Below are 22,284 nucleotides of genomic sequence, written 5' to 3'. Positions count from 1 at the left end.
GCCTTATTTCAGTTAAGAGACTATTAACTGTGCTTTTTGCTGCTCTGTGTTGCTGATCACATATCACACGATTATGATGAAGTTTGGTCTGAGGTGTTGAGTGTTATCATTCAGTGCAGTACCTGAGAAGAGGCTGGAAGATCACAGTGATGTTCCTCGCTCCTGGCTTGCACACAAACTTCATCTCTCCCCCTTCGATCAAGTTGTCATCGGCTCCACCTAGAACAGAGGAAACAGGACGTGACTCTATGCGTGTGCTGCTTGGGGGGGTTACTTTGCATTTGACATCAAGAGAAGTCAGATCTGCTTTCAACTGGACCAACCCAGACTGCTAACGAGACGCCACGTCCCGCACCGTGGACGTCGCTGAGCTCCTCGCTGACACCTTCGGTTGTAATAAACACATCAACTCAGTCACCACTAGATCTAAATGCATCCGAACCCCCTGCATCGCTGCGTGGGTAAACCTCACAGCTAACGGGGTTGATCAAAAAATCATTGCAATGTACTGTAAAGAAAATGGGGGGGGGAGGGCTGCAGACGGGGGGGGGGAAGAGGGGAGATCTTCGGGGAGAGAGAGAACACCGGAGCTCATTACCTCCACTCAACCGGAAGTAATCAATATAATTGATGGAGAAATTGTGGCTCGTTGTCAATAAGGCAAACTCCGGAGCAAAATAATTAGTGTGTGTGTGTGTCTGTGTGTGTCTAAAAGTTTTGGAAAACCACTATGAATGCACATGTTCACCATAGGTGTATAGTGTTCACAAACAAATTGTGATAGGGGGATGAATGAGAATAGGAAAAGGAGAAGAGGAGCCGCACCATGGTGGTATTCCTGTCTTTATGCATTCAAGACAATGTTATTCATTTGAATTTTTTGATTTAGGTTTATTGTTAAATCCCATGGCAAGAAGTAAGAATTCAACTCCAAGACTGGAGAAACCAGACTATGTAATAAATAACTGTCTAGATTCAAAACCAAGGGAGTCTGATACATAAAGAATTCAACAGTGTGTGTTCGTGTGTGTGAGTGTGTAGAGCTTATTAAAAAGTTTGATTCAAAGATTTTAGGACTCTGAGAATAATACCCTCAAGATGCCGTGCGCACTTTCCTGTTACATTGTGGTCAGCTGAAATTAAGTGTGATGTGATGTCAAGTGTAGAAAGTGAGCTGGGTACCCTGAACAGAAATCCAACAAGATGGTAATCCAAGCTCCTTTGATAGGGTTTCGAAGGTTAGTCAATGTGTGTGTGCGCGTGTGTGCATGTGTGTGTGTGTTCGGATATGGCGAGATTACAGTAAGGCACAAAGCCTTTGCTCTGCTGTTGCTTGTGTTTCATTTCCAAGTCCAATATGCTCTCGCTAAAGCTCCTGTGATACAACACAAAGACGCCCCTGCCGCAGTGCGAAAGCCTGTTCAGCTTTACCTGTGCAGCCGGCCTGGCCTTGCATTCAAATGCATATCAGCCCATTGTTCCCTGTGCTGGGCTCCAAAACGCATTTCTAATGGAACAAGTTTCATTCGAAAAGTAGGAGGAGACAACATCCTCGCCGTATTTTCATTAAAATGACGACGGAGGCTTTCATTCCGTCCCAAACTTTTCAAATCAAGGGTTTCTGATTCTGATCTCTCGCGGTGAAGCCCACGTGCGCGTTGCTAAGTGGAGACAGAGATGAGGTCCAATTCACTCCAGCTCTATCTTTCTCCGTCTCTCTCTCCATCTCTTCATCCCTCCGTTGATGCCAATTCAATTAAGACTCAATTACAGGCTCCTAAACAAAGATGCCGCCAACGCACCCTTTTGCTCATCCCCCCTCATGCTCTCTCTCTCTCTCTCTAATCGTCAACATGGCTAAACTTATGTTTCCTCATCATCAACTTGCAAACACTCAAGATCCATGAATGGCATCAACATGTCCCAGACTTGGGGGCGAGCGTACACTCCAACACACCCAGGCGGACTGCCATGTATGTCTTTGCAATGACGGTGACCAATTCAATTTCATGCTCTAAACATCTGCATCTGAGTCAGACAAAAGAGCGAGGGGGGGAGGCCTCATTGATCCGTGGGGTCCGGGACCAGCTGCCAACGGGTCGTAATACTGATGAATATTAAAAGCACATCATTAATATGCATGCATTCCCTCAGAGTTGTCTGGACGTGACGGGGTCGGCTCCGGTTTCAGGTCAGGATGCCACCGATCTGCTGCCAGTCCCCTCTCAACACCATGTTCCAAAGTGTGACTTTGTTTGTGAGAGCTTGTGTGTCTGTATGTATGTGTGTGTGTGTGTGTGTGTGTGTGTGTGTGTGTGTGTGTGTGTGTGTGTGTGTGTGTGTGTGTGTGTGTGTGTGTGTGCGCGCGCTTGAGGATTCTTTGTTTGTTGTTTGGATGACTGTCTATTGCATTAGTGTCCCTTGGTGTGTGGTCTGATCCTGGATTACTGGGAGGGGTTGTGTGGAGGAGTGGTGCTCAGTGGGACAGCAACGGAACAGAAAGAGGAAGAAGTGACACATTCTAATGCGGCCAAATCTGCCTGAAATCCCCCCCGAGGGCCACCGCCCGCTCTGCAACACACACAAGACAAACACCGTCACTCCATAAAAACATCTGTGGATTAAAGCAGAGTAACTAACAGGTGCAGATGTAAATATATATATATATATATACATGCACATACACACAAAACCGTGAGTTGTGTAGTGTAACAAAGAGAAAACAAATGGATAACCCGAAACTAAACAGATCGCCATATATGTTCACACACACACACTCGCATGGTGACACCCGTCCATCCCCCTGCGGTGCCTTAGCATGCGCTCCCGGCCCACATGCAATCAAGTCAAGCAGTGACTTAGTGAAATTGCATTATCCACACTTTCTTGGGTTTGATGAGAAACAGGTTTGATCCTGTGATGAATTCCGGCCCCGGCTCAGATTTAGGCAGGGAAAGAATGAACGTGTGATGCCTTCTTTAACACACTCCGCGACATCTCCAGGGACCCGGAGTGTTTTCCCGTACGCTTCCGCGAGTGTGCGAGAGAGGACAAGATGAGGAAGCCCAGACGGACGAGGAAGGGGAAACACTCAAAGCCTAATTTACAAATGGTTTCGATCTGTTTTTTGCTCAGCAGTGTAAACGTGTGAGCCTGTGTGAAAAAAACAAGTACAGTATCAAACACAGATGCTTCTTTCAAATATTGTTTATTTTCTGTTTGGTTGTGTTTGCATGTACCTGTACCACAGCTTTTTTTAAATTGTCTATTGCATATGTTCTTCTGCACAACACTTTCTAATTGGTGTTTCTGAAAATGATATGTCAAGTTTGGTTCTTTCTCTGCATTAAAAGTACAATATTCTCATCTTTAAATATAGACAATCAACTACAATCAAGTCAAGTTAAATTGAAATTAAAAATGTATGAACAGCTTTAACAATATGATTTTTCAATGTCAGTAAAGTTTATCACACGCTTATACCATGATTAGGACAATTCTAAATTTACCTCTCTACATACAGCATCCGTGCACGAGTATGGTTTCATAATGTAATATACCGGCAATATACAGTCTTGCAAACGTACATACCTGAAATATGTATAAGCCGACTTTTTTTTTTCTTTTGTTCATGTGACTCATGTCCACGTTGTGATCACAGCTGTAATCTCTCACTTACAGCCCATGCGTCATGCTGCGTCTGTGTCCGCGTGTGATCAAACAAAGGTCAAGCTGAAGAGGATCAAAGACACCTGTGGTCTCTGTTGGAGGGATTTGGATTGGGACTGGCAGCAGAGCCACTGGGTGATTGGCGTAATTGACTCACAATCATCGTCCCTTCGCACAAACAAACACACAATGACGGCTCACAAAGCTGGAAAACAATTGGCCGTGGTGGTGAAGAGAGAGCAAGAGCAGAGGTCAACATTAAACTATCCCAGTTGACATTTAGGAAAGTGCAACATCTGTCTCTTCTTACAGAATGTACAGGAATAGTTTGCTTATAGCTGAATGAGGCCGTGTTCCATGTTTTATGTTTCATTTTAGGTCGTTTTTTGATTTCTCAGGGAATAATTCATATACCTTCAAGTAAAAAAAAGGCATGTTTAAGGGACTGATATTTCAGAGTGTGTAAAATTTGGTGCAGATGCAAATACAAATCTGGATCTAGTGAATTTAACTGGGTCTTAGTGGAGCTTTGAATGACTTTCTAATTAGTTTTTGACACTATAAGAAAACAGGTAAAACTTCATGATTGACGATACTGTGCAGAATCTGGATTCAAATTGTGTCATTACAACACAGATGATAATCCAATTTTCACTCTGAACGCCCTAACTTGTCTGCAGCTGCTATGAAATCGAGTTTGAGAGCGATCAATTGAGCTAATATTTTCCGTGCACATATCAGATATGTAGATATAGATTTTTATGTGTGTGCGACTACAAGCTCGCAAAGAAATCAGACAGTCGGCAGCACATTCATTGAGGCTGAAACCTGCTGATCAAATAAGATCGGTTTCTGTGTCAATAATGTATGAGTCTCCGGTCAATTCCGGGCATCCCATTCCAGTCAGATTGTCTTCATGCCTGATTGGGTCTTAATGAGAACATTCAATTATTAAAATTAATTTAATGGGATGGTATCTGCTGCTCCACCAACCGGGAGACCAGAGCTACTCCCCAGTTGAAAATAAACCGTATAAATAAATGATAGTATAAATAAATTCAGGTGTAAAATGAGTTGAATTAATTATTAAAAGTGTCACTGTTGCGTACAAAGTGTCTCCATGGTCTCCAGTTTAATGAATGCACATCTGTCAGCGGTGGTATGACAACAATGCACTCCAGTTGCATGATGAATATTCATTGTGCAGAATGTGTCTTTTGAGACATGAGGGATTGTCATCCTGAACGTGGGACATGTTGGTGACAATAATCCTTTGAATTAATGTTGTTGTGTTTGTTTGTTTGTTTGTCAAACTTCAGCGATGTAAACCAGTGAAGGCTGCATCTACCTGTGAACTGTGGTAGTTGTTTTATTTAAAAAGTCCTTCGCTCAACTGTGTTTGTACAAAACAGTTAAAACTGTAAATAATCTTTGTTGTGCTGCTAAAATGAAAATAAGATGCACCATATTTATTTTACCTTACAATGACTCTTCAGATTTATTGAGATCAGCAAGTTTTGAGAAGGTAGAACCCCTAATATATGAATAGTAGTGAAAACGGTACTGAACAGAACATTGTATAAGATATGAAAGTAAATAAATCATTCACACAATCAAACATTGACTAAAATCCAAACCAAAAACAACAAAAAAGTTTTGAGAACTAAAAACTCAAATGCCATCTGGTCTCAATGTGTCTGCCTATACGTGTTAGCCCTGCTTTAACCCCCATACTATAATACCACAACATTTCAGTAAACATAGGCAACATCCACACAACATTTGCATCTTACTCTGTTTACAACAAAAATGTAGTTGTGTGGAAGTAGCCTTAATACACAGGCACGACCTGTAAGTGGTCCCATAATGAAACATCAGCCACCACTTAGGGCTGTAATGCAGGTGCATCTATGGTTATGTTGCTTTTAAAATGAGGGATAGGTAGGTGCTTTGTTTGCACATTACAACCTGTTCTGAATTTGCAGCAGTTCCCTTTTTTTTAAGGGCATATTATCAAGATCATAATATGCACGTCGACTCTTCCTGTTACACATGCAGATCGTCTGCTTTGGCGCTTTCACTTCACGCACAAGCACGAGCAGATGTTTCCACTGCAGAGAAGCGTTCTCATTCACTACCTGGAAAGAAAATCGAAATGGTGCAAGTGCACCTGGGTTTTAAAGGGAATGGGAGATTGCTCTCTGATTGGTGTATCGCATGATGATAAACGGGAAGCTGACACCGTTGATGGAAAATTCATGACCATCATTCTTGGAAGATATAAGCCAATAAGGTTTCCCTGTAACTGCGCATATAACAGAAAGTGTTGTAGAATAATTTTGTGGATTATTATGGAAAGCAGAATCTCAGTGCTCGCTCCAATCACAGAGGGTTTAAAAACACTCTTCACTGCCATGATCTCTTGAATCTGTCAACCATAAAAAAAAGATTTAAGTATGAGTGATTGAGTGCACACTAAGCACCTGTGTGTGTGTGTGTGTGTGTGTGTGTGTGTGTGTGTATGTGTGTGTGTGTAGGTGTGTATTAAAAACCGTGGGTCTAATCGTCCAGAAAACCAAGTGTCATCACATCTTTGATTGGGCCCAGCAGGGAATCAGTCAGCACACTGCACACTCCAAGTCTTTAACGGAAGGACCTGTTGCATGCTGGGAAAGCAGGAGGTGTGTGTTTATCTGCTGGGCCAACGGTGTGGCTGCGGCGGCGCAGGTGCCAGGATCTTCACATCCTCAAGTCCCGCACGCCCTTCTTCCTTCCTTCACTCCCTCCCACCTCCCCTTTTCATCCCTCCATCTTTTCCAATCAGCAGCTCTGAGATTAAAAGTAAACACAGAGGTAACAGTCCAAGCCGCCAATACTGACAAGACCAATGCTGATTGAAATTAGCCTCAGACTGGAAAAATACACTGAGCTCTTTGTCTCTGATTAAAGTCTCCCCTGTGTAAACTAGCACAACCTTGCTCTATTCTCCTTCTGCTGTCCTCTGCGTCCCCCTTTCATTTCTATTTCTTGCACTTCTATCATCTCACAGCATTTAATGACTGAGATATGAGTTTGTCACCTTACCCAGGTGTGTGTCGAGACCTTGTCTACACATCTGCGGATATTTCTTTGAACGGATATTTCCCCCCTGAGACTTTTCCCCCGAAGTCTGCATCAACAATCGATCAAGAAAGAGAGTGATTTTTGGTTGACATCCAGTTTCAGTCCCGGGCTCGTACCGAGATTTATTCCAGCAGGTGTTTGCTGGCTTGTGTTTGGATAATCATCTGTGATTCACAATGGAGAGACATAACTTCACAAACTGAAAATAACAAAAGTGCAATAAGCAATGTAATAGAATCAGCTCCATAAAGATTCAGCAAACGTCTGACAACAACAGTGAGTTAAACGCTGGAAACTCTTATATCAGTCTTTCCATAACTTGCCTGCAATGTCTCTCCCATTGCGATGCTTCTGTCCATTTGATTCTTAACCATGGGTTCTGTGAGGTGCACAACAGTAAACACCTGGAAATCATTATCATTACAAGCCACATTGCATTTCCCACACTGTCTGTCTTGCCCTTTAATTTCAACACCAGAGCTTCTGTAATTCAATCACCGGCCCCACAGCAGATACGAATCCTGCGCCGTGCGTTTGTGAGTGCGTGCGTCTCGAAGGAGAGGGAAAGAAATCACATCTTTTAATGTAGTTTTAACCATCATCATCAACTCCGCTCAAATCTTTCTGCAAATTGAACACAATAAGACGAAGATAACACTTTCGAAATAACTACAGAGAGCCAGGACATCTGCAGCAGAGTGTGTCTGTGTGTGTGTGTGTGCCTGTTTTCCACAATATGCAGAGCTCTTGCGTATTTGCTTTCATGCCCAACACAAAAACAAGCTTTTCACGGTAATAGCCTGTCGGGTAACAGAGGTACCTTGCATTTTATCTACAAACCCAGTTATGTCGCTGCTGGAACAAAGCGATACATAAAAGGTCTGGCGCCAGAACAAGAGAGGAAAAGTCAATTTCCAGTGACATTCCTGCAGCGTACAGAACGTGGTTACACCGAGTCGTTCAATTACGACGTGTCGATATGCATACTTAATGTAGCGCACACAAACCCACACACACACATCTGACCAGTGTGAAAGCACTCATTAGTCACTGACCGGATATGCGCATATTCTAAATCACTCAGCTTCTTGGGTAATGTTCTACTGTGAATAATGTTAGTGTGAAGTGTATCTGAAGGTTAGTAACGTGTGAATCCATCTTTGTTTAGTCTGGTTTTTGCTTTAGGTAAAGTTAATCAATGAAAAATATCGTTGATTTTAAGTATTAAAAAGATACTTTATACTTTTCCATAACCCTGCAACTTTGCGTACGTTTCAGACGTTTCTAAGATATGAGTGAAAATAATGACACCTCCTTTATATAACCTGTCCCATCAAATTTAATCTGTTGCGAAATGAGGAAGAAAAATGTAAAGAACTTTTGGGGAAGACAGAAAATGACATTAGGGGTTTATTGAAAATAGGAAAAGTATTTTTCTTTCGTAGCGCACAAGATGTGATTTAAAATCTTAGAATATCCTGAATACACAAGCTTTATGAATCACTTAAAAAAAAGCAAACCAACTGTGTGGGCCAGTTCAATTATCTCTGCTTGTACAAAAGAACCGAGCACATGAGGGAAAAAAGGGATAGCTCTACAAACTACAGTTCATGTTGTCTTTCTACACTTGATGAAGGCCACAAGCACAGGACAAAGTTTCCTAAGTAGGTGAATTGGTGCCTTCTCTGCTTCTACAGTCTTTCTTGTCTAACCACGATAGCTACTTGATTATTAATACTGGATTTGTTTCAATCGTTTGACTGACACTAACTTTCAGTGGATTAATATGAACATACGGAACACTGCTTATTGGGACATGATTTGATTTGCTCACGATTTGTCTTCCGGGTTGAGACGCTTACGCACTCGCACACAAATCTCAATGTCAACCTGACACTATAAAGAGAAAGCTGAGCAGGAAACATTGAACCATAACAGATCATCAACGTAGAAGAAAGATTAGAGACAGGGGCATCAATCACAGCTAAGCAGGTGTCTTTGACATTTCAGCATCATAATACCGTAATAATTATTGACTTTTTTAACCGACAAAGTTCAACCCCATCCGAGGTTCCGTCTATGAATATGATAAATCATAATTGCAAGGTCAATGGAAGTCAAGTATTGATCAGTGCACGAGATAAATGCACATCCATTATCCTTGAACAACAAATTAAGAGAATGAATGATTGGGAAATGAATGATTATTGCAAAGGGTAGATTTTACAGTGAAATGGATTCAGGGAATTTACTGGAGTGTGACCGAAGATTAGGAGCTGATCTGAGAGCAGTTATTATGCGAATCTTTTGGAGAATGAGGTTAAACTGGGGATAAAGCTGCTTCCACACATGAACAGAACTCCGGTCATTATCCTACAATTATTCGTGAGAACACAAATGTTTGACAAAAAGGGAGATGAATCCAAATATCTCAGGATCCCAATTGTCCAGAGATTCTCCGGGTAGAATATTGGAGCCGATGAGGGTGATCCGTAACCACCTCTAATGACTCCATATATCTTTCTGAACAGTGTTTCTGCAAATGTTATACCCTCCAAACCCCAGCAATCCCAAGCCCAGTTTGGTAACGTGTCCTGCACCACACATCACTTTGCAGGATCATACTCTTTCTGCAACAAACGCACACTCACACACGCACACGCTCACACTTCTGAGAACACGTGGCTATTAACATCTGCCAACCCCACCCCGGATATCCCACCCACCAGTACCTCCACCTCAATGTCATCCCGCTAGACAGTTTTCCATTTGCACCTCTCCTCCCTCCCCTGCCTGTTGGGGTGTTCGAATCAGCCTGACAAGGAACACCACTTCTGGTTGCCCTGAGCAGTCACTCCTCCCCCTTTCCCTGTTCCTCCCTTTTCCCATGGGGACATGGTGCTATTATACATAAACAAGAAGCCCTGAAAACAACATACGGGTTTTGTTTTTTTCTCCCCCTGCACCTCGACTGAGCAGACAGGTATTAAAGGGGGTGGGAGCTGTTCATAACCACACTGCTTGTATATAGGGGGACTCAGGCCGACTGTTCTTTTTTGTTTGCCGGACACCCTGTGAACAAGTCAATTTGAATATCAAAAGGAAAAACAGGGGAAGTGTGAAATAGATTTGGAAGCGAGTTGATTAGGAATAAATCTTGGGCGTGGCGGGAGGTCGGAGGTGCGAGGAAGTTGGAAATGGCAGAATACGTATGTGCCCGCAGGGAAAAGTGCGGGGGGGTGGGGGTTTGATGCAAGCGTGTCCGGGAATAGCGTGCGGTGATAGGCAGGCTTTGTGCACGGCCCTCGGGGGTGTCGCTTCAAACGTGCCCCGGGGCGAAGCAATATCGCACCAAACACAAGGAACGGCCACAGCACAAAGAGAAATAAAATAAGAAAACACAAAACTCTGCTAATGCATTGCCGGCTTGGTGTGGACTGCAGTAGTTATTGGGATACTCTATATTCACACTTCGCCTCCCAGATGACCACTGGGGCACTTTGAGTCATCCGCTGCCTACAACCACACACACACACGCACACACAGAGAGGCAATAAAAAGGCAGGAGGTCGAGAATGGAGAAGTGTAGCGGTTGGGAGACTTGCAGCGGGAAGGAAAGAAAACACATCTGTAGCTTGAACAATGTTGTTTTCATCATTTATTCATAGGGGACGTGATTGAATCTGGATTAAGGTTGTGTGATTCGGAACGTAGCGGTTTGCAGGGGATACAAACACACCCGCAAAGAGTAGAAACACATTCAGACCGACAGCTGAGGGTCTGCTGTATGTATGTGAACTAGACAACTTCCACATACTGCTGCCGGCAGTCTCACTACGTACACATATTCCAGATGTGGCTGCATATGGAGCCATAATAAAGTCTTTAGATGGAGAATTGGATTAATTGAAGCATACGAGTCATGCTTGGATGGAGAAGGCAGGCAATTAAGTCCCCCTGCATGTTTGTATGTGTACGCGAGCAATTTGAATATGCGTCCACGCAGCCGTGTGCGTGTGATATATGGCGCGTCCTTACAACACTCAGGGGACATAAATTACAGGAATTAAAGATTAATTTCAAACCCATCAGAGATGTGTGATTATGGATAGATTACTAAATCATCACACATACAGCTGCTCTTATCTTTCCTTAAAGACGACTCGTGCACAAATGTGTGAAAGAGAAAAAGTGCACGAACTACAGAATCATTCGTGGACTTTTTACTTGTTTAGTGCTTGACCATTCTAATGCATTTGTTAACAGCGCGTAGCTGGATTTAAAAAATGGACAATCAAACTCTTATTTCCGCGGCTGTTGGCGAGCGTTTGAGTTAATAACTCTATTGACTTGAAGCAGGCCGTTGAGGGGAAAATAATTTAGGAAACTCCGAGTGGAGCGACTGAGAGACACACATGACTAAGCTTGGAGTGTTGAGTAATCCCGAAGCCGGAAGAACTCATCAACTCAATCTCGCTCTTTCTAACTCTTCATCCTCTCCCTCCCACCCTACAGTAAGTTTAATTTGAAGAAGAAGAAGTCCCTTTCCACACAGTCCAATATGTATTTTTTCTAATTTCTTCCTTGAGAAATCTCTTAATGGTTTCTTCGCTGGACCCTGATGAAAACAATGACTTTTAACCCTCACCCCCACCTCCGCTGCATCCATCCTTCCCCCTCCCGCCATCACAGTCGACTTATTTCACTTTTTCTAAATGATTTCTTACTCCTTCAATCTCCTCTGCAGCCATTCAGGGCCCTGGCTGGGGCTCGTGGCCGGCGCCATGCATTGTGACAGGTAAAATGAAAGCGCAAAAGAAATCTCATCTCCTTATGAACGCTCCGAGGCATTCAGCCAGTCAAAAATCATATTTTTTCCACCCTTCTTTCTGCGGCGCCGACAGATTGAAGAAAAAAAAAGAGTGAGCTGTTATTTGAAGGCTATTTGAGGTTTTCCTTTATCCGCAGTAAATCAATTCTGTTCGTTTTTGTGTGGTGGTGGTGATGATGGGGAGCTGGAGCCATTTACACACTATTTTCAGTATGACTTATAAAATAAATAATGGTTCAGCCTGTAATTAAATATACTTTAGTGGAGTTTTTTAAAGGTTGTTTTTAAGATGTATACAGAACCGTAATTACTTCTATCAAGGAGGTAAAGTTTTGGATGGATTACCAGAAAACTTGATCTTGACGGGGAAAATCTGGCATATATAGCAGAGTAATATTTTTGAGTGTGTGCAATTTGGTGCAGATTCAAATAATAATCTGGATCAAGTGAATTCTAGTCACAATTTTGAAGATATTGCCCAAGAAATCATTTAGCATGCTTTGATCAACAGACTTCTCTAAAAATCAAAAGCAATCTACTTCCACCACCAAATTCTTCTCTTTTCTCCAAACAACGTCAACGAGGAACTCGGTGAGTAGTTCCAGACAAACAGCGCTGTCAGGCACCGCTGATTGAAACCTCAAGGTCGCGGGCAGAGAAACACAGAGTCAGAGGGAGACAGAAGCAGCAGCAGTGGAGCAGCATGGACTCTCCAGGGTCCGGCTGTGTAGCTCACTCAGTGTTCTGTTTTGTGTGTACGTGTGTGTTTACGTGTGTGTGTGTGTGTGTGTGTATGTGTGAGAGAGAATGACTGTGGATGAGAGGTTTTCAAGGCCCCTGACCTGTTGGTGGGTTGCAGAGTCACCATGCTCTCTGCCTTTTGCCGTTCCACATTCCTCTGCTGATCGCCTTTCTGTTCCTAGACACGTGTCTCTTTTCAATCTGTGACATACAGTCTCTGTCTCAACAGCACTTAATATATATTTTGATTCACTGTATGGCAGCAGTCTTCCACACCCCTGCCTCCATCTTTGACAATTCACTTTACACCTTGTCTGTAAACTCAAGGCAAGATTCACACGTCAGCTGTCTCCGTACTCGTCGATCTATCTGCATGTAGCCTTTACTTTTGTCTCTCCAGTAAGCTAGTAAGTCTTGTGTCTTCTACTCAGATCTTTTTGCTCTGTCAACCCATGCACCTCCAACAGCTCTCCATCTTTTCATCCCTCCACCCAGCCCTAACCTTTGCTGCTCTTTTCTCTCCTGCTTTATCCCCCACGCCGCAAAACCCAACCCAATTTATTCTCGTCTCTCTCTCACACTTTTCCCTTTTCCCACATTTCAGTCAATACTTTTCCCACCTTCTGCCCTGCCATCTCCCCCCCCCCCCCCTTTCCCTTCATCTCACCATCCTTCTACCCATCTCCATTCCAGCTGTTCAGGAGTATTATGCACCGCCCCTCTCTACATTCATCCCTCCATCCCCCTCCTCACCTTGTAATTCTCCACTCTTGCTGTAGAGTTCTCGCCTCTGCTCTCTCAAGTAGGCACTCATGCTGATGGCATGGGAAGACGATTCAAACCTACACAACACACCAGGTTACCAAGGGTTAACAAGTGGGCACACAATACAACAATACATAAATAATGCAACAGCAAGCTGCAGGGAAGGTGCTCCAAAGATCAGCGGCCTTGGGTATGAGATGTTAAACAGAATAATGTAACATTAAAGATACTTTTTGTCTTTTGAGATAAAGTCTATTATATAGAAAATACTTTATTCCTATATTTTTGGACAAACATGAACCGTAGAGCAAAAGATTTGATCCTTACTTGAAAAGAGACTGCTTGGCACGCTGCGGCTTCTTCTTGGAAAAAAAGGCAGCAAACTCACTGCCCGTGCTGGCGTAGGAGTTGTGAGCCGATGGCTCTGTAGCACTCCGGCTGTTCTTCACATCAAGGTATTCCATCAGCAGACCCTAGACAACACAGAATAAAATGTGAAAAGTTAGGAAGCACAAGATTGGAGGTAAGGACTGTCTAAGTCTCATCTTAATGGAAAAATGGCCTTTATGTTATCAATAATGGCCTTTCACTAGGTGACACAGGTTCAGGTTGTTGTCTGTGCATAACAAGCTGTGTCTACAGTTGACAATGATTTTTAAGTGGTTGTTGTCATCTGGCTACAATTTGAAGGGACGATAATGATGAATCCTGGTTCAGCCGGGGTCTTGCTTTGTGGAGTTTGCATGTTTTCCCGGGGTTGCATTGGTTTTCTCTGGCTACTCCGGCTTCATTCCACTGTCCAAAGACATGTAGGTTGAGTTAATTGGAGATTCTAAAGTGTCCATACAAACAAAACAAATGTCTGTATCAAACTAAACTGGTCCATAAAACATATTATTTCTAGAATTTCACAGAGTCACTAATAATAGTTCCTCTAACACATAATGGGATATGTTATCCTCATCTTACTCCTCCTAATGTTATTACACCAAAGATAAGATATCAGTGACTTAGAAGCTCCCACTCAGGATCATACCCTGTAAGCTCGGCCTGTCTGTTCTCTATTCACCTGTAAGATTATTCACAAGTACCCTTTTTATCCATACGACCAAAATAGATCGTTAAACTGTAAAAATAAATCTTGTGGGTTTGGATCATTAACTGTCTGGTGTGATGCTGCCTCACACCACAGCTCACTGAAGTGATTCGTTCAATTTCTCCACAGCGACTGTTCCAACTGTGGTCACACCACATTCTTTTCTTTTTGGGAATATTTTACTGAAATCTCGTCTCTTTCACATCATTTTTAAAGAAATGTGTATTTACAATGGCCTTGTTCTGCAGAGATACATGTCTACAATATCAGCTTGAGACATTGTGAGCAGCAGGTCTTCTATTTATCGTGACTTGTAGTATCACAGTTTATTACAATTCACGTCAACATTTTATCATCAAAAGAGAAGAAAAAACATCTTAAACCCTGGAGATAGAAAACAGGCCACTGACATGACTGGGTGCATTTGATGACCACCACTGAAACACCCGTCCTCCATTTTCCTGAACTGTCTGCATGATCCATGGTGAAATCCATCAACGTCTTATCATGCTTCATAAAAATCTTATCAACTTCTAACAATAGCCGAGGACAAGCACATCGAAACTGTGGCCAGATAGAGAAAGTTAACTTCCTCTACTCTATCATTATATCTGCACTTTCCCTGTGTTGCTTTGACTGGCTCTCATTTTTCAAACTCTCTTACTGCCCCATCTCTCATTTCTCACATTTCTATTTTCTCTCTCTTGCGCCGTCTACCTCCGTCCGTCGTTTCCTTTCTCTCACTCACCCCGTCTTCATTCCTCTCTCTGTGTGAATACATATGTTCTAAAATAGCCTCCCATATCTAATAGCTTCATAATTTAGCGGAGCCATTTAGCCTGTGTGTGTCTAATTCTGAGGCGCAGAGTGGGTCAGCCCAGAATGGGACAGGAGTAATGGTAGAGCAGATGGAGATCCATCCCGACCATAATGATGTAATTAACGCTGCGGAGAGCACCCCCCCGTCATGCAAGGGAAAGCCATTACATGTTAGCGCCGACATTAATTCAAGTGCACACACATATTTGCAAGAGCAGAGATAGGAAAAAGATTACGATCAAAAAGTACACTACTACGGGTTTTAATGATATTTCAAAAAAAGAGGTTGATGTTTTTTGTTACAAATAACTAGAAATGTTTTACTTATAAAGATCCAAGTCTCCCCAGTGCCTAATGTTTTATCTATGGTTGAATCTTCTTCTGAAATATCAGGCTCGAAAATAAAGGGTCAATAAACCTGAGGCTATGTTGATACCCCAAGGTGCATAAAATCAGCAATCGTACATTCCAGTTTAACTGATTTGAATGAATATATTTACATCTGAGGCTGTGTTCAGGGTCGAAATTAGGAAATATAATTTCCACTAGTTAAATAGAACAATCTGGATAATGGAATTGAATAAATCCCACTTTATTGGGGAAAAAAACACTATAATCTTATCTCTAAGGGAATCTTTAAACAATATAATCATATGATTAAGGACCATCTGGAATGGAAAAATGCCAAGCATCAGTCAGAGAATATCTGTTTGCTTCAAGAGCTAATGGAGGACTGGCTCTTCCAAACAAGGAATGATGTAAAAAGGCATTGGGCAAATTATAATCCTAACCCTGGGTGGACATGGAGCCTTGAGGTTCACCTAACCCACTTTAACAACGTTCAAAATGGACATTGGTGAGAGAACACAAAATCTGGGTGAGTGCAGTATAAACAAAGCTACTCTTCCATATTGAATAACCCTACTAATGTGTGAATTTTGAAATAATCCTTTCAATGAGATAAATGGCTGGCAAAAAGAGTATACATAATGTGACCTCTGCAGAGATAATTCATTTTTGGGCTACAGAGGGAAGCAGAGGAGACTTTCTTGTACCATATTATATTCTGCATCAGTATTTCATTAAGAAAATCTCAAATATTCTCACTAAAATTTGCACTATGGTTTAATATGTTAAGGGGATCCTGATAATGAGATAAGGGAAGATTCATGGTTTCAGGCTGTTAAGACTACAGGGAATGCAATAAGTTCATCCATTATAAAATTCTACATGGATATTATTTTACAACCATCAACATGATTAAAATGGGCCTAACCCAAGATAATAAATGTTGAAAATCTAACTTGTATAGAGGTACATTTGTATTTTTTGGTATCACGCTTTTTTAAATACTTGTGACTCTAGCATTCTTCTCTAGCAGAATTCCAGTAGCTTTGTCTGTTAAGGAATAAATCTCCCATTCCACCAGGGCTTACTAAGGCACAGCTATCAGTAAGAGGCTTTATCCTAGCATCCAGGCTCATGTAGAGAGTGGATTAAACTTTTGACAGAGAAAGATTCTGCTGAAAATGGGATTGTAAATGTCCAAAGAAAAATAAATTTGTGTCAGATAAAACCGCAAAATCTTCGTACTCTTTGTGGAGGAATGTTGGGGTGACAGACTTTTATGTGTGTGTGTTTAAAGAATATTTTGAATTTCACTTTCAAATAACTATGTCATATTTGTACTTTTTGCATTTCGGAAAATGTCGAAACTATAGAAAATACAAAAAAAGTGACTTTCTTATGTTACATGTTATGTGTGGTGTCACAGCGTTTGGTCTGAAATGTTCACATAAAGCTAAACAGGCACATGCAACTGTGCTCCATACGCATAATTACTCTCTAACCCACTTCCCCTCATCACCGGGAGTCCTGGAGGCCATATCACACACGTCCAACCGGCAACACCAAGGCCTCCACCCGCCACTGGCCTCATGCTGCAGCTAATCCTATCAGTGTATTAATTACTAATGATGAGCTGATGGAGCGAAACCCCCACTTGCTTGCAAGCTAACGCCCAAGTAGACTTAATGAAATGCCAGCGCCTGGCTGATGAAGGGGCTCCGACCCTACTTAAATTGCATTAGCCCAGAGACAGAGTGAACTTTGGAGGCAATTAACTGGACTGCTAGGACTGGGAGAGGGATGGAGGGACGGGAGGCAGAAAGTGGCACAGAGGGGTGGTGCGGGGGGGGAAGAAAGAAGGAGAGATAGAGGTGGGAAAGCGTCGTGGAGAATAGAAAGAGCAAAGGATTATAGGTGGCGACTGAGCACTGAGCAGAATGCTAAAGAGAGAACGGGCATAGAAGGATAGAAGGATGGGAGAAGGGAGGAGGACACAGAGAAAACACAGGAGACCCAGTTAAATAACCAGTAGCTGCTGATTTAACACCTTTGTTTGAAGTCAAACAAGATGGTATCCACAACCCTACTTAAGGGACCTCCTGGTATATTTAGTGACTGCACAAACCTTTAGTAGACAAGCCTCAACTATCTACTTCAAATCAGCAGCAAACACATCGCAGAGCCAGTAACTCACAAGAATAAAGTTCTGTGAAAGTCACCTTCAAGTTTCCTAATTATTTCTTTGTCCGTTCAAAATCCAATTGGTAAAACAAAAGTCGTTGTTGCAAAGTCAACATAAATGTGTGTTTATGGATCGGACACTAAATATATCTCAATATCATTGCAGAGTGAGCAAACTAATTACCAAGAACAATTTCAGAGGCTTAACAACACACATGTTTATTTGTCACGAATATTTGTGTTGTTTTCTTCTCATAAAGGACAAACTTGCAGTTTCAAATGCATCATGTCAGAAACTTGACAAAAGTCACTTTATTCCTGAAATATAGAATCGTAACTTTTAATGTGAGTGGTGAGTCAACATCATCTCCAGCTGTCAACTACTCTATTAAAAGTGCTCCCAAGGTACCTAATATTATAAAACTACAATAACTACCATAAAAGTAAACAACGATCACCCACACAACACTTTGCAGCATCTGTTCCACACAAATAAGGCAAACAATGCTAGTTGCCTAGCACTGAATGTTCTCGATATAGCAGGGCAGGGCAGTGTGTGTGCGAAGCTACAGTTCTGATTTAATTCAGTGTTTGAGGATAAAACCCACATCAATATATCACAGTGCTGGTAAACTTCTGTACTAACTGTTGCATAAGTAAAAAACTTCACAGCTTTTGTCTATATTCTGTCTTTTACCAGTGAAAAAAAGGACAATAATAAGTTAAAATGTGCTGTAACTGGACTGCACAGTAAAGCTGGTTCGACAGTGAAGAGATAAATAAGATAGAGGTCGGTTATCTCTCAATTAAAAAGAGACAATTCAGACTAATCTAATAACATGGATCCGGCCGACATTCACAAACCCACAGAATGATTGCAGATTGACAGCTTTGCTGACTGGTCAAACTGGGTCTCTCTCCCAGTCTCTTTCATGTGTGATGCGTTTGAAACAGAATCCAACATGAGTTGGAAACATGGCTGTTGGGGAACCGACGCCAAAAAGGGACTCAACGTCAGTGTGGTGTGGCAGTCGGTCAGCCGTTTCCAGTTTGATCTTTCTCAAAGGAAAGTTATCTGCAAAATTTGTCGGCCAATGGTCGACACTTTCTGAGGTGATACGACAGATGTAGAAAAACCACCATGAACGGAGCTATGTGAAGGAGCATCACTCGGGTCTGTACAACCACAGTCTTCTGAATCTCACAAGGTGCAGAAATTGGAGAAGACGGAATCAAATTACCGTGGTGAATCATCTTGAGGTTTGACGTTTTCGAAGGATCACCCACCTTTAATCTAAGAAATAACAGCTTCAGTTTGTCTGATGGAAAACATGTTTACTTTGTCTGTGAAAGATTGTGCCAGTGAATTAAAAGTGACCAAGAGATGCACCGAATGACGTGCTGAGTCGTGATGGTGAGATAGTAAACAGCAGTGAGGTTTTGCAGCTGCCAAAACAAAGAGTTACACAAAGATCCACAAGTGACAAATATAAACATATTGACTGGTTTAACATTACTAATTGTCAATTGGTTCCAAATTGGAGCCGATTCTAATTTTAGTTGAATCCTGGAGTGTTCACGACATCTGATGTAACTGGCTCTGCTATCAGTGGACATGAAATGGGATAAATCAGGCAAATGTAATATGAATGCGTGCTCTCTCTCTTTCTCTCTCCCTCGCTGTGTCTTTAAAATTGGCAACAGGCAGCACCAGATGGAAACAAACTCGTATCTCATTCCACTTATCATTCTCGACGGGTTCAGGTTGAAACTACAGCATTTAAACATCAAAGCCTCGTCTTAGCAACTTCTTCAGCGTGGACGGTTCTGGACTAATTCACCAAAAACCGTATCTTCGTTCGAAAATTAGATCAGCAGGCTTCCGCCTTAACTTTCCCTCGCAGGTTTCAGAGGGTTGATGGAGAAACAGGCAAGGGGTGAAGGAACCCACTGACATCACTGGAAATCAATATTCATGGGAGAATCTGTGAAACAGCGGGCTGGAAAAAGAGACGGTACATGAAAAAATGTGACACGTGGCAAATGGCTCTTCGCACCAGATAATAAGACCAAGCTCGAAAGTTCAGATCAACTCCAGTGTGCGTGTTTGTCTGTTTGTGTGCGTGCGAGTGGGCACACATGCAAAACACATCTCTCTCAAGGGCTCTCCTGACAAAGACAATCATTTCCGCCACAACTGTTCGACGTAATTCTATCAAGCGACTGAGCTTGTTCTGCACTCGAGTGGCTCGGGTCTCGCTCAGAACTTAAATCAGTCCGCCGGGCTGAGTGCGAACTTCTATTAAGAATTGGAAAAAAGCTTCATGGAACTCTGCCTCCGTAATTCATTACCGGCACTCCCGTTTATTTCTTCCTCGCAAGATGTCCCGGTGTCACCCTTTGTGCCTCCAGAAAGCGTGTCCTCATCCTCCATTCTGTCCATTACAGATAAATCAGAGCAATTAGGAGAGCGTCACTCAAGGTTCCGCAGGTGAGCACCTGTGGTTGGGTAAACTAGGGAAGCACACAATCGGCTAAAATTAAAGAAATGCATATTGCTTGGTTTTCTCTTCCGTTCCACTCACGTCCTCTCCTTCTTATTAATCCATCGTAAAAGCAGCCGAGAGAACAATCTTAGTGGTTTGTTCCTTTCACAAGGCCTTATTGAAATCGGCTGTTTCCCACTAAATCTCATGGCTGGTGTCTTGTCACAACACATATTGACTGATATCCCTCCACGCTAGTTTGAAGTTAAAGCCCAAAGTGTCCTTGGCCGTCAAAGAAAGGTTTCTGTAAACACCCTGTATTGATTATGTTCCAGAAATTTCAATAACCTTCACAAGTTTGGACAGAGCTTCAGCCACAACTACTCCCGCAGCACTGAACTGCCGCGGGACAGGGGGGGGGGATCCCACCTGGAGTGGGCCACATCAAGTCAATCTTTTGAAGGCTATCTTGTTGACGGAGGTAAAAGGAGATGTGCCTGTGTGTTCACTCAAATCCATTTTTATTTCCCTCCGTGTCCTTGCCGTGTCCCTGACATTGATATGTGTACTTTCTGTTTAAAAAAAACAACAACGAGAAGAGGAATAATAGAATGGTGTTGCTATGGATACTCTCCTTTACAAATCCACGCTTCTCAGTTTCATCTCTGCTAGTCAAAATAGCAGAGTGAATGCTGCAGGAGCCATAATTACTGAATATATTTAACTGAAGAACCGGAGGGAAGACAAAACATGTTCAATATACTTAGACATGGAGTGATGACACTATTACCATTCGCCATAATTGGTTTCAAATATGGGTGAACTTTACCATATTCGAAAGCTTTAAGTTCAAATAGAGTTTCTCCAGGTTTCAACGTGTTCAATTAATGACTTTATAAAACCATAATGATTTAAATTTAAAACCTACGTATAGTAGGATGAATACGTAGTCATATCAGAGTTTCAGAATAACTATAATTCCCCAAAAAATGAAGATAAGGTAGTCGAGAAGGACCCTGGTAATGCCAAATTTTTCATTTTGGCATTGCAGTAAACAAAGTTCAGCATGTTATTCAGTTAGATATGAATGCCCTGGGGCTCATTCTATCTGCCAACACAGCAGCACCTTGTATCCAAATGAGAAAACTGTTCATCACAGAGCTCAGAGTTCTTCTTCGATGGCGTTTACAGCACAGGACCAAATATTGTGTCCTCTCTCGCGACATCAAGTCATAAAAATGTATCGACAACAGTCAAGGAAATTACTGCGAAGACACGCATCAGCATTTGATTAAGTCTCTGGTGATGTTGATGTAGTGGATGTGAGGGGGTGGGGGGGGCTGTTGCTGACAGAGATGAGACTTTGCAATACCGTGGAGACGGCGGACGATATGTAAATATAACAGCGCTTTGGACGGCGGAATAAATCTGACACATTGATTAAAATGTTGCAGCGAGAGCAACGCGGCGATGTCTGCGCCTCATATCTAATTAAAAGAGATCATTGTCTTCTGGCTACTCGCTGGCAGTTCAATTCACCTCGTTTTCACTCTGTTGATGCGCTGAGAGAAGGCTGTGAATATTTAAGCCACTTGTATATTTAAATATCTCCGGCACGAACGTAATACCCCATTTGTCTTGGTACTTCTGCAGCAATGAAATTATTAAATATGAAGCAGGTTTAGACGAAGATAGAGGGTCTCGTCTCGTCGGTGTCTGAATCGATAAAGAGGGGGAGATCAGGGATGGGTGAAAACAGGAAAATAACGCTATAAGAATGAAAGAAATAGAAGCACTGAGTTGTAATATATGACCAAAGCTCAGGAAAATCAGAGCATCAAAATCAGAACGCACTTGGGGTTTCAAAGTATATATTCTAAAGCAGGGATATTGAGTATCTAGCTTGACAAGATACGTCTAGTCACGGTTTGTTTTTAAAATCAGACTCTTTATGTGGAGCCAACATCAAACAGCTCAGCTCCTGCTACAGAGGGATGTGAACAAGCTCGATTCCTCTGGTCAAGTATCTGTGATCCAGGATTCAGTTCTTCAAGACGGCACAGAGACAGCGAACATCCGTCAATAATTTTTGAGCGCACAGCCTCAGAGTTCCTTGTCTGCAGAGAGGAAGCCACTCATTAAAAGTGTGATTTGCACTCCGGTCACACACACACACACACACACTCGCAGCAGACAACTGGCACGGCGAGCCAGTCACCCCGGCC

General features: G+C 42.3%; 1 protein-coding gene across 1 annotated transcript in view; it reads right to left on the bottom strand.

Annotated features, from left to right (window-relative positions):
* exoc4 (exocyst complex component 4) overlaps window positions 1–22,284 on the bottom strand; it is a 107,004-nt gene that overhangs the window by 64,709 nt on the left and 20,011 nt on the right. Inside the window, exons 9-11 of the mRNA XM_061077403.1 lie at window positions 13,457–13,602; window positions 13,118–13,206; window positions 123–219 (exon numbers count right to left, since the gene is read on the bottom strand). Coding sequence (XP_060933386.1) covers window positions 123–219; window positions 13,118–13,206; window positions 13,457–13,602 — 332 coding nt within the window. The remainder of the gene's footprint in view (window positions 1–122; window positions 220–13,117; window positions 13,207–13,456; window positions 13,603–22,284) is intronic.

Source organism: Limanda limanda, chromosome 1 (assembly GCF_963576545.1).
Source record: "Limanda limanda chromosome 1, fLimLim1.1, whole genome shotgun sequence".
NCBI lineage: Eukaryota > Metazoa > Chordata > Actinopteri > Pleuronectiformes > Pleuronectidae > Limanda > Limanda limanda.
The sequence above is the reverse complement of the archived record's forward strand: the minus strand, read 5'-3'. Positions and strand labels throughout refer to the sequence as shown.